The sequence below is a fragment of the Neopsephotus bourkii genome, unplaced genomic scaffold (genome assembly GCF_033783945.1).
Source record: "Neopsephotus bourkii isolate Nb327-2 ecotype Australia unplaced genomic scaffold, CSIRO-AGI_Nbou_v1 NB_53, whole genome shotgun sequence".
Classification (NCBI taxonomy): Eukaryota; Metazoa; Chordata; class Aves; order Psittaciformes; family Psittacidae; genus Neopsephotus; species Neopsephotus bourkii.
The window spans coordinates 12239731-12253148 of record NW_026900570.1 but is presented as its reverse complement, the minus strand read 5'-3'; the positions used below and the strand labels follow the sequence as shown (position 1 = coordinate 12253148).

Here is a 13418-nt window from a genome sequence, read left to right as displayed (position 1 = left end):
GCATGCAGAAGGTACAAAGTCATCTTTTGAAGGACTGGAGAAAAACTCATCAAAATCTGTTCTCTGAGAAATCTGATTAATTCATCTGTATTTGTAGAATGCTGCTAAGTAAGTTCTTCCATGTATTTATCCAGTCTGTTATGTCAAGTTGCCTCAGGTTTTTTCAGAGGAGATGACATCACTGTTTTAATTTCCAGAAAGCCTTAAAGATCCTCATGTGCTTCACTAAAACTCTGCAAGCAGTTCTGAGGCAGACATCAAATGTCACTGGAGGTGTGGGAGTCTGTAAAGGAGGGTGGAAGTTTCTGTGGTCTCAATAACTGTTGTGCTAACTGGTGTCTTCAGAGAGGCAGCCAATTTTAGCCGCATGTCTCTCTGTCACTCCAAGCCTTCCTCCTGGGGCTGTGCTCGCTCTACTCTGTTTTGAAATCTCAATACACAGAGGGATAATGACGTGGCCTTTTAAGTCAGTTCTGCACTGCCAGAACAGATTTAGCAGGGACATGCATCTATTTTTCAGACATTTCTTCTTCTAAACCCTGATTTTTCAATATGCCTTGTACTGCTTTTTCTCTTCTCACACCCTGCTTGTAATATTAATAATAGAAAATAGGATGTGTGTTTCTTAAGCACTTTGTCTATTCCAGCTGTTTATTCCCCTTCCTGCCTCATGAAGCTGGAGCCTTTCTTTGTGGCATCACAGCTTGTGATTGCAGGAACAATTATGATGTCACAGGGAAAGGATTATGGACTTCTGCCAGAGAAGAAAACCCAAGATTTGCTGCAGCTCTTAAAACCACAGCCTCTGAGTTTATTAGAAGAGAGACAAAACATTACAGAGGCAGGGCAGTATCTAAACAAAATGTGCATTTTCAGAGGCATCAGGCCAGGCTTTAAACGCCCATCTGCCCATTCTGCATTTAACTGAAAAGAAAAATTATTCCTGAAAAGCCCCCAGCACAACACCCCCGGAAGATTAAAATCCCCTACTTTCAAAATAGCAGGAGACTCTCCATGTCTGAAACTCAGCACCTCTAGACATGCTCTTCTGTGCCAGTCCAGGCTATCCAAAACTGTGCTCAGGCTCTCTGCAAGATCTACCAAGGATGCCCTTCACTGAAGGTGTCAGTAATATTTTGCTGAGAACCAAGCTAGTACCTGGTGCTTATTTTGTAGAGGTGGCTATAGAGAAGTCGGTGGCAACAGCTAGAGACAAAAGAGCTCTGCTTAGCAAAGTCCTTCATCTTACAGAATCAGATCCTTCATCTGTCCCAGAGAGACTTCTCATAAGTGACTTGTGCTGATGCTTCGACAAGTGCTGCATGGTTCTTTCACTCTTCTGGTTTACAGAACAGTTATGCAGCTTTGTTTTCTCCCTCTCTTTCTAAAGGGAACCACAGGATTTGAAGCACAAATTGATAAGTGCTTGGAACTTGCTGAATATCTATACAATAAAATAAAGAACAGAGAAGGGTATGAAATGGTGTTTGATGGAAAGGTATGTATTGCAACTTCTTTTTCCCATTTGGGCAACAGCACTTGCTTTAGCCAACCTATTGGGATGCTACCAAAACCTCAAACCAAACAGCTTATGACAGAAAACAGTGTCCCTTGTAACAAATCCCACCATTTCCACATCTCTCTGCCTTGTGTGATCCAGGAACAAGGGATTTGAGGCAGCTGTGCATACGTTTTCAGTTTGCTCAGTTTCACCCTGATGAAACTAAACACTGGCATCTCAGGCTAACACAGCACACACACAGTTGGAACCAGCTCTTAAGTAATGAATAGAAGTTGCGGTTCATAATAGCAGAGTCTATTATGAGTGCGGGTTACAGTGCCCCACATGACTCTGAATGGGCAGTTGTGCAAAGTGCTTTTATCAGCGTTCTCCAGTGGGCAGTCACAGGAGACCTGCAGGGACCTGGGGTGACCTGTAGGGACCATTTGCACTGCAGCCCCTGCTATGATGGGATGCAGCAGAGTGGCTAGTGTTGCTCGGAAGCCTGGCTGGCTCATGCGGCAGAAGTGACACCACCATGGAGAGTGTAAATATCTCTAGGTATGTTTTTAATGTGGGGTGGAAAGCTGAGATGGGACTGTAGGTGCCAGGTGCTCAGCTGGAGCACAGTGTCCAGGGCAAGGTAGTGCAGCCTGGGTTGCATGGCTGTACCTGTGAACTGGATCAGATTGGTGTTTGGCCATCTCTTTGTGGGCACCCCTCTCTGGGTGGGGACAGGCTGGTGAAGACCTGTTACAAAGTTAACTGGTGTTTTGCCTGTAAAACAGAAAAAAAAAAATTAAGCTTTTTTTCCTTGTACTTGTGATAGCTTTTGCTCTCTGTACTTGCTCTGGAAGGTTTTGTCACTCAGAACATTGCTCCCTGGTAGCGATCACTTAGTGCATGCCTAAGTGCTCTACAGCACAAGGATAAAGTCACTAGATTTCTTCAAGCAGAGATCACAGGCTCATACCTGTATGCCCTTATGTGATTTATTTCCCCTGCCTCACACATCAGCACTGAATTTGGTCCACTGGGTCTAATGACGAGTAAAGGAACTGGCAGCAGAGAACAGCAACAGAGATTGCTGTAACTCATACATGCAGCATCCAGCAAAGAGGAACAAAGCAAGGCAAGCAACTGTTGGGACATTGCAAAAATACACAAAATGTTAGCTAGGTTTTACGCCTTTCTACTTGGTGCTCCCATGCAAGTTAAATTAGCTAAGATGCTCTGGTGCATGCATATTAATAGAGCAGCTAGCTGAATCAAACTGAGAAGTAATAAATTTTATTGAATGTGAGACAATCTTAGACTCTCTCTTGCACCACCTGTGGCTCCTGTTTACAGGACCACATTCTGTATTTTTTTCTCATGTAATAACAGCAAATGACACAGTCCTTATCTCTAAATGAGACTCTAGCCTTAGCCGCACAATCTCTTCTGCCTCTGGAGGGAACAGCACCTATGAAAACTAGATGCCTCTCAGTAGGGCCTAAATGCATTTGCTCAGCAGGCTGATCTGTTTCTGCATCTAACACCCTGGGAATAAATTGCCTAAAATTATTTTTTCTGCATTAATAATGATGATGACTCTCAATGGACCACAATAATGAAAACCATTGACTGCTGTCAACAGCATGATGTATTGAGAGGGAGAGAAGACGTGAACTTCATTGCAATTGAGATATTATGACCATTTCTTACAGTGTAAACCATTATTATTCTGTGTTTAGCCTCAGCACACAAACGTCTGCTTCTGGTACATACCTCCCAGCTTGCGTGGTATGGAAGACAACGAAGAAAGAATGAGCCGCCTTATGAAGGTAAGCACCATCCTCCAGGACATCATGCAGGGAACCGTGAAACCCTTGAAGGCAGGCAGCCCCCGAAATGATCTCCCGGGGCACAGGGCAAGATCACTTCACGATATTCTGGGAAATGATACCTCTGTGGTCATTTTACTTCAGGTTAGCCTGGCATCACCTTACTCTGATCTCAAAGTTTGTATTCCCTGGGTTTGCCTCATCTGTACAGCACTTACTTGCTGTGTGTGTATTTACTGAATTTACTGTGAACTGCGGTTGCTAAACCCAACAAATGCAACAAGAGCTTAGTAATACTATGGCAATCTCGTGTATGAAAAGAAGATGGAAAATTGCTGTAACTGTGTTTTCAGCACTAGAAAATAAAGAGCCACTGTGTCCCTGTCAGCAATACTGAGAAAGCAGGAGAGAAAATTCCCCAGTGATTTTAAGAGCAGGTCAAAGAAACAGGATAAACCAAATGTCCTTTCAGTGAGACATCTATTCTGTAATAGAGTTTAACGTTTTCATCAATATTGGACAAAATTTCATTTAAACTACTTCTTGTAGCTCTTCATCTTTTAAAAAGAAAATGTGCTCTGTGTTTTGTTGTAATAAGAATAAGGATGATGGTAATAATGAAAATAATGATAATAAACGTCATCAAAATCCCCTGCTTTTTGTTACACTGCAGGTGGCACCGGTGATAAAAGCCAGGATGATGGAGTATGGCACAACCATGGTGAGCTATCAGCCCCTGGGAGACAAGGTGAACTTCTTCCGTATGGTCATCTCAAACCCTGCAGCAACTCACCAAGACATCGATTTCCTGATTGATGAAATAGAACGCCTGGGACAAGATTTGTAATAATTGGGTGTGAAAGTCTGTTCCTGGACCTTCAAGTAGACAATTAAGTTGTCACAAACTGTGCGAATGTATCTGTAGTTTGTTCCAAAGTAAATCTATTTCTATATTGTGGCGTTGGAGTAGAGTACAGTTTAAAATCAAGAAACATGGCTCCTTTAAAGTCCTTTCCTGAATTTTAGAAAACCTCCTTAATAATTAGCTACATAAAAAGCTGCATTGAAACAAATAAGGAAGAACAGAAGATACTGAAATTCTTTTTCCCAATTTTAACACAGCAACTACTTTAAATTAAAAGCAATTGGACTGAAGGATGTAAATTTGCCCAAAGTGACGACAAAATCACATTGGGGCAAGTGGGAGGGGACAGTGAGAAGCAGAGTATAAAAGTTGTGCATTTAAAAGTGAAAATGTTTTGCCTTTTTCGTAGTACTAGAACAGAATTTCTAATTTACCTAAAACAGCATTTCAAATGTATTTAAATAGGTATAGTTTTACAAAAGGAAATATATATATATATAAAAAAATCCTATTTTGTAAACTATATATTTTTATTTTATATGGGTTATAAAACTGTGAGGACAGAAACTGAAAATTAACTAGGATCCTTTTTCTTTTGATGGAGGTGCCTCAAATATTTATTACTGTTTGTTTTAAAATATAAGCCCACATACTATGTTCTTAAGAGGTTCCAGTACCTCATTTCTTCATAACATATGGATTGTACATCTCCAGGGTTGATTACTGAAAAACCTCAAGAGTACTGCAGCTCTTAATACCACTTAATAAGATCAGTTACAGTACAATAATAGGATGCTATTATTCTTACTTATGTTTCCCACTTGGCCTAACAAGCAGACACACAATCAATATACAGTGCTAACCAAGACTGAAATAAGGTTGTATTTGGATGGTTTCTGTGTTCTGTAATAAAAAAGCCTATCCAGAAAAAAGTCACATGTCTGAATTAATGCACACCTCATAGCCATTTATGCTATGAGCAGTCCAAAATGACATTGAAAATTAAAATTGGCTGAAACTCTTACTAAAGAAATAAATTCTTACTAATGAAACCTCACAGCTTCATTAAGAAGGTAAGGGCTTCTTACAGATGTACAGGTCTGCAAGACAAGGCCTAAATTAAATGTAACTAATCTGAGTGACAGGGATGGGGTCTAAGTAACAAACTGCTTTGTCAAAGGTTTTTCCCAGTGCTGGACTCCATCCTTGTCTGCAACAGGTTTTGAAATTGCAGAAAAAAAATGCGATAAGGCTACATCTGCCTAAAACTGCCCATGAGGAGCCTCACAGCCTTTTTAGAAACCATGGGCACAGCTACTGAAGAATTCATGTGCTGCATCATTCTTTAATATTAGAGGTGTCTCTGGCATGAAAACTGAAATTTATCCTCTTTCCCCCTAACATCTGGAAGTGTTGGTAAGAGTTCTGCAGCTCAGGCCTGTCTACTTATAACCCTACTAAAGTTTTGGTTTCAGCTTTGCCTGAACTTTTGTTTGTAAAGCAATATTGTTTCGCTGTCTCTAAAATATTTGACGAGAAAAAAGAAAAAAAAAATAAAGAAGTGCAGTGTGGTTTTAATTTCATTTAAAATATATAAATGGAGTATTGAGTCAACGTAATATCAAGAGGACATGAAGTAAGAGGAAATAAATTGTGTCTGTAATTGTGTTGCCTTTATTATATTGATAGTACTGTTTTGTCACCTCAGATTGAGGCTGTGCACTTTAGATTTAAACTGTACAATGTTGCAAATCAACATGTGTTGCTGTATAAGCTTGTACAATATATTATTGATATGTCATTATTTGTGTAGTAGTAGTATTGACTCCTGATATTGTAAGAACTGCATTCATGCCAGTCCCTTTACTATATCTTTGCTTGGTAACCTCTCGTCGTCAGCTTTTGAGTAGACCTCTCACCTTGCTTTGGCGGACTTCCATTGCTACTTGCGATGCCTAGTGTTGCAAGTCAAGCTGTAGAGGAGATACCAATTCCACGAGGAAGGCCTTCCATGTGACCTTTGCTAAATGTGTCAAAATCAGCAGACTAATCACGGAAATTCTTAAAGCCACAAATTAGATTCCTTTTTTCTTGCTGGGAAAAAGGCAAGCAAAGAGCTTAAAAAGTATAACTAGTACAGGGACAGTGATGAAGTGATCAGTAGCCTGGTTACATCTTGCATGTGCAATTCCATTTTAAAGTGCTAAGTGCAAACAACATTTATTAGCTGTATGTGCTAATCCAAAATTTATATTTGATGTTCCAGGAGAACCAGCACTTTTTTTTCCACCTTACTGTATTTACTGCAGCCAGGAAAGAGCGGCATAGCAACCTGTTCTTGTGTTTGACCAAAATATCTTATCTGTGGTGTTGATCTAAATCCAAATAAAAGTGTAAAACATGACTCTGGGTCTTTTCATTAGCAGCACTGATGGGCACTTGGAGCATTTATCACTTGTGCCATTTCAGAGCAAGGCCCCAATAAAGAGAATGTTTAATTGTAACTTTCTATGGCTCCTGTTGGATTTTTTTCATGGCGAGATGCATTCTGCTAACTATTGTGACATAAAAAAATCAATTCCATCACCAGACCCTTTTTGAGGTAATGCTCAGCACCAGCTTACAAGTGAAAATCTGCCATCTGGTATTCCTTTACCTTATCTTTACAGACAGATTTAGTTGCTTTATTCTCCTCAGACAGGCTCAACAATTTTTTGTTTTGTTTTGTCTTTTTATTCCACAAGCACTTATCCTCAAATTAACCATAGGCTCTAAGCAGCCTCTGGCACAGCAGTGAAAGCAGTCAGGGCACTTTCCAGGATGACATAGACTAGATGATGGCAGCAATTTAAAAAGGCCATGAAGTAAAAAAGACAAAACAGCTGATACAAAAATTAACGTTTTAATCCTCATGTCTCACCTCGTCCAGGGCCTCATTCCTCCAAAATCTGCCACCTGTCTACTGTATTTTCCTTCCACCCTCTGAAGTGCAAGCAAGACGCCAGCAGCAGAGAAAGAAAACAAAATGATGCCATCAGAGCAGCAGTGGTCAGAAAGCTTATGCCTGAAATGAGATTTTCTGTATCATTTCTTCATGTCTGCAGCAGAACTGGAGTTGAATGCCTATGCTGAGTACCCACACAGAGCTCAGCTAGGAGCTCTGGAAGGAGCTGCAGAGAGGGGGAAGATGTGGGAATTAAGATACTATCCAACCTCAATAAAGATCTTCGTTTGGCACTGGGAAAGGGACCACTGGTTTCTCATTTTGGAGTACTAGCCCATAGGAGTGCCTGAAGCTTGGGCTTTGCTGTAAACCTGCTGCACCCAGAGCTGCACAAAGTCTCCATGAGAGACAGGGGGCTGGAATGGAATTGCCCAACCAAGTTGAGTACAGGGTCCTGGCTGTGCTCAAGGAAGGTAAAATAAAATAGCCAAGCTAGAGGGAGTTTGCACAGCAGAATGAGTGTCTACTCTTCACAAAGGCTGGCTCCTTTGGCATAGTCCTAGAAGAATGAAAGCTCTGGTTTGCTTCCTCTGCTCCTTACCACAAACCCCCTCCAAACACCCTTCACAGGGGGAGTAGTGAATCTAGAGGAGATGACATCATTTGTTGCAGTAGCATACCATCATGGCAGTCTCACGTTCTTTCCTTTGTCATGGTCCAAGCTAACCCCATGAGAAGCACCATATCAATGGATAACCCCATCCTCAGGCTGGTCTGCTGCAAAACAAGGCAGAGTGCCAAGGAAGACCCACACAGGGAGGTCTCAAAACATGCCTGGAGCCATCCCAGCTGACCACAATCCACTAACTGTGGTTAGTGCTCTTGATAAATAGTTTCATATTTCACTTCTTATATCTGAATTTAATAAAATATGATTTAATAAAGCTTAGATAAACCAAGTTCTATAAAGCAGAGAATGGCTGAATGAGCAAAAATAATAGTGCCTTTACATGGCTTTGTGGAGCTTTGACATACTGGTGTATGGTATCCTCTGGGATTTCGCTCAGTGGTGCATAATTTTATCCAGGGACACACTCCTCCCATTACTGAAGATATCCATTCTTACCTAAATGGATGCTGTGTTGGGAAGCAAACAGAGTGCAAAACTGTATAATGTCAATGAAAAGCAGAAGAATATTTTACTGATGATGCCTACGTGCTATGAGAAACCAGGAAACAGATTCAGCCATTGAAACAGCTAATTCTGGCACTATCCAGCTACAGCAGAACTGAAACTTGAGAACCGTGCACCAAAACAAGCCACATCCCAAAGACATAAACCCGAGGGGGTTTGGTTTGGGTTTTTTGGGGGCAGCGGGAAGGACAACAAACAGTGACACATGATTTTGAAGTCCACAGCTATAAGGAACAGCAAGACAATATGTAAAAGCAATTTCTTGACATGATGTTTACCTTGATACTCAGTAGTTAATAGCTGTTGAGGTGGTTAATGCAGAAAGAACAACATAGCTGTGCTCTTCTGCAGCTTTTGCAAATCTTCTTCCCTGGGGCCATGTTGGTCAGAGCATGGGAGCAGTTTAGGGGCAGATGAGAGGGAGGAGAAGCTCTCAGGCCAGCTAGCCTGACAACACGAATTGTACCACCCAAAGACATGGCTTACAAGATGGCTGGGTCTCAACCATTTTGGCTATTGCTTCTCTGCAAATGGCCTTCAGAAGAGACCAAGAGAGATGCCCTCATCTACACTACAGCCCATAGCTCCATGGGAGGCAGGTTTAAATATCAACATAGTTGTATCAAACTCATGTTCCAACATGGTAAAGGAAGGAACAAAGCAAGACAGAGCTCAACGAAATGCACGCCTTTTATCTAACTCAGTCAGCTGTCCTGGTTTTGACTGAGATAGAGCTAATTTTCTTCCTGGTGCAGCACTGTGTTTCGGCTTTAGTCTGAGAACAATGCTGATAACACACTGATGGTTTAGTTGCTGCTCAGTAATACTCTGATCAAGACCTTTTCAGTCTCTCATGCTCTGCCAGTGAGGAGGGGCACAAGAAGCCAGGAAGAAGCAGAGACAGAACACCTGACCCAAACTGGCCAAAGGGATATTCCATACCACAACACATCATGGCCAGTACAGAAACTCCCAGAATGGCAGACTGCTGCTCTGATCAGGCTGGGTATTGGTCAGCAGGTGGTGAGCAATCGTACTGTGCATCACTTGGGTTTTTTTGTGAGTGGGGTTTACTCCTTCCTCTCCCTCTCTATTTCCCATTACTATTATTATATTTTACTTTTGTTTCCATTATTAAACATTATTTCCATCATATCCATTATATAAAAAATCCAATTTTATTTCCATTATTTGTTTCCATCATTAAGGATTTATTCCTTCCTCTCCCTCTCTATTTCCTACTGCTATTATTATATTTTTTTTAAATATGTTCTTATCTCAGCCCATGAGTTTTTACCTTTTATCCGAGTCTCCTCTCCATCACACTGGGGAGCGGGAGGGTGAGTGAGAGGCTGCATAGTACTCAGTTGCCAGCTGGGCTTAAACTGTCACACCAGGCTATCTGCCAAGTGGAAAATCGTTCTAGGTAGAAAGCGGGCCCCATAGAAAGCCACAGGATACTGTCTTTAATGTGCTAATGTCTTGGATTTATAATGTCTGAACTATCAGCTTTCTACCTGACCAGCCTAACTAAACAGAGTAATTCAGCCATTAAGGGAAATCCAAGTGCTGCAGCTGGAAGAATTACAGACCTGACTTTGCTCTTCACTGAAAAGATGAAACAGATGCATGTCATTGGGGCTGTTTATGACAGCACTGTAGGATGTGGGTTTATAGATGTGACACTGTACTTCAGGGCAGTAGAGAGTGTGAGATTAGAGTCAATAGAGTATGTACCTTTTTTGTATGAGAATAAAAGCCTTTGTATGTTGCTGCTGGGATTATTGCATTACAAAGAAATGAAAAAAACCTGTTCTATAATTTCACATTGCATGAACAGAGCAAAGGCTATTTTGTCAGGGCACAGAAAAGTCATAAGCCAAGAAAGGGTGGAAACCTCTCACTGCTCGGCAGCTGCCCCTTTGTGTGTTTTTACTCCAGCTGACCCATGGTGCTGAGCTTTCCAAAGGCATTTTGATACTTAACTTCCGTGATGGGAACTCAGATTGCTTAATCCCAGTCCTCTAGACTACTTTCTTTCAGCCTGTGACCCATAAATCCCTAAGGATCATTTCCCAGAGGTCTGTGACCAGTCACTGCTCCAGAGTATGTGGATTTTCTAAAGGGGTCTTCACCTTCCAAGGACAAACTGAAGAGCCTCACAACTCAAAAGAACTGGAAAATAACTCAGCAACATTTTTTTCTAAACCACTTCGTTTTGTATCACAAGTAACAAGGTCTAACACACTGCTGGCATCTGGCCTGCACTGGGCACTACAATCATACAAGATTTTAATTATACAGCAGCCAAATATATGCTCTGCACAAGCATTAAACTAACACACAGGGCTGTATATAAACAGGTATATGGAATTTGCCCCTTTATCCTAGAAACTTTCATTATTTTTTACAATTCTGTATCAGTAAATTTCCATTTTCTCACACTTCTGCACTGCCTGCATGATGGACTTCTGGTTTCCTACACATCCTCCTCTGTGCTGGTAATGAAAGTGGTTCTGGAAGAAAGAACAGATGTTTGGGAATTGATGTAAACATGCTTTTGCTGCTCTGAAAAACTAAAAGGAAATGTCTAAAATAGTTAGCTGCAGATTGCAGCTTTATAAAGATGGTCTATAAAGAGTGATGAGGCAGTGTGGTTGAGGACAGCACACATGCCGGGACTACCAGGCAGAGCTCCCCAGGTGCTCCTGTGATGAGAGGCAATGCCCACCATGGGAAACAATTCCACAACAGTCCCTGCCAAACAGCTTACTCAGCTAACACTAATCTAGCTGATTTCCCCATTCAGATGAGCCACTGCTGTTTATATTACATTGGCAACCAGCTGAAGCCTAAGCCTTGTAGCAGTAAAAGTTGTAACGCTGTCAGCTTGAGATCTAAAAGCATAGACGAGACTTGCTGCACAGAGCTTGTCTGAGGACTTTGTCTGACATGATGATTTTTCTCTTTTACTAATCTTTCTTTATGCTCAGGAGAGACTGTGGAAATAAAATATGAAGCTTTCAGGGAATTCTGTGTTTGGATTCATCTTTCAATGGACTTGACTGTGGGACACAGGGTATCCAGAGCTGCTCCATTTCCTTTCACAAGTTCCCAGATGCATGACTTCCAACAGCATGTTTGATAAATCCTTCTGGCTCCAAAAAGCTCAAAGAAATCAGGACACCACCTCTGCACAGTGCCTGCAAAGATTCCCACAGACTGGGCCAATGATGCTGTCCTTGCTGGGGGAGGTGTGATAGTGCACCTTCCTCCTGCAGCAGACACCAACGTCCCACCCAGGAGCAGAACACATCTAGATGAGTTATGAATCTCCTGCAACAGATTTATTTCCACATACCTTCCCCATCCCTTATTCTGTGCCTTCAGCTCTTGCATCAGCAGTTTGGGCTGCTACTCCAGATAAGCCTGTCTATATTAAATTTGGGAAATAGAGAATTAAACTCCATTAATAGTGATACCAATGAGAGTAGGCAAGGATGATATTAATAAAATGCAGAGTGCCTCAAGTAAGCTCCTTCTACTCAATGAGATTTATGTCAGTTCTGAACAAATGCTTCAATGGAAATTTTTAGACAGCAAGATTATTATTAGGTTATTTTCTGTAATAACTTTAGATAAAAAAATATAGTTGTTTCCTGTTTGCAGTCCACAGACCCAACAAGATGCCTCTGGAATTAGTATCCAACAGGCAAATGATAAATGGCAGGGTTATGAAGTAGTGCAAATGCCTCCATATCTCACTCTGTCCTTTTACCTTCAATATAAGCGAGTTGTGATACTGTTTACTACAGAGGTGTTTTCCACACTTAACTGAACAGAAATCTGCCTATTTACATGTCACATTTACTAAAATTTCAGTAGATGTCAGTAGCTGAAAAAATAATCACATTGAAGTGAAATACAAAATACGTACGATTAACAGTAGTGCTCAAAAATGTCAGCTGATACACACACTCTGTGTCTTGTTTGTGCATAATATGGTTCAATTTGTGTTGATTCATTTCTCCCTTTGCCATTTCTCTTAATTCACAGTGTCATGTTTTTATGAGCTGATGCTGTAGGAAAATCTACAAGCAAAGCACGTATTGTTGAAATGGCACTGGCAACCCAAGAGGTGTGCATGGATCATCTCACCGCTTTGCCATTGCTTCTGAAACAGTGACCCTTTTATTTACCACTGCGATAGACTTTGTCTTCTACAGATGACAACTTGCAATCACTTTTCTCCTTTTCTTCTGCTAGTTCATCTACAGTCACTATGAGAAAAAGAAATAAAAATAATCAGACTCAAAACCTTCCAGTGATTTGATCTGATTGTAGATGCCTCAATTGCAATGCAGCTGAAATTACTGATGTATTACAGCTCTTGAAAGTAATTTTCTTGCAGTAACTCTGGTAGGAATCTCAACTAAATTGCAGCTATTGATCACTTGCTTTCATATTTCCACCCAGAAAGTCTGGCTATTTGTTCACATTTTAGGCAGCCTCTCTTGTTCCCAGGCTTGTTTTTAGAGTGAACCAACTAATCCTTTACTACAGGAAACTGGGCACATTTGACAGGATAGGTCATCACAGGGTCTGATCCAAACAGACAGCATAGATGCAGACCGCATCGAGTTTAACTTCTGCATCATAGGGGACTTTGCAATTTCAGAAATATCCCTGCTCTCTCTCAAGCACACAAAAAATACCCTAGTGTCATGCATAAAGACATCATTCTGCAGGCTGTAACAGAGCAATCTCAGAACTCATAGAATCACAGAATTCTTTTGGTTGGGAAAGACATTTAAGATCACTGAGTCCAACTGTAAACCTAATACTGCCAAGTCCACCACTAAAATATGTTCTTAACTCACATTCACACATCTTTCAGGAAGTGATGAAAAAGTAATAATTATGACTCAGGACTACCCCATGGTACCCTGAAAGAGACCTGGTCAAAGTGCTGTGCAATGTGGATGTGGGAAACATGCTGGCCCTCAGCAGGGTTGGTACAAATCAGCCTATTCAGCTGACTCAGGGAGTCTTTGGTGTCAATCCACAGAGGTATGACAGGCATAGTG

General features: G+C 41.2%; 1 protein-coding gene across 1 annotated transcript in view; it reads left to right on the top strand.

Annotated features, from left to right (window-relative positions):
• GAD2 (glutamate decarboxylase 2) overlaps positions 1–6596 on the top strand; it is a 40429-nt gene extending 33833 nt beyond the window's left edge. Inside the window, exons 14-16 of the mRNA XM_061351370.1 lie at positions 1391–1498; positions 3238–3327; positions 4001–6596. Coding sequence (XP_061207354.1) covers positions 1391–1498; positions 3238–3327; positions 4001–4174 — 372 coding nt within the window. The 3' untranslated portion in view covers positions 4175–6596. The remainder of the gene's footprint in view (positions 1–1390; positions 1499–3237; positions 3328–4000) is intronic.
• The last annotated feature ends 6822 nt before the right edge of the window (positions 6597–13418 follow it).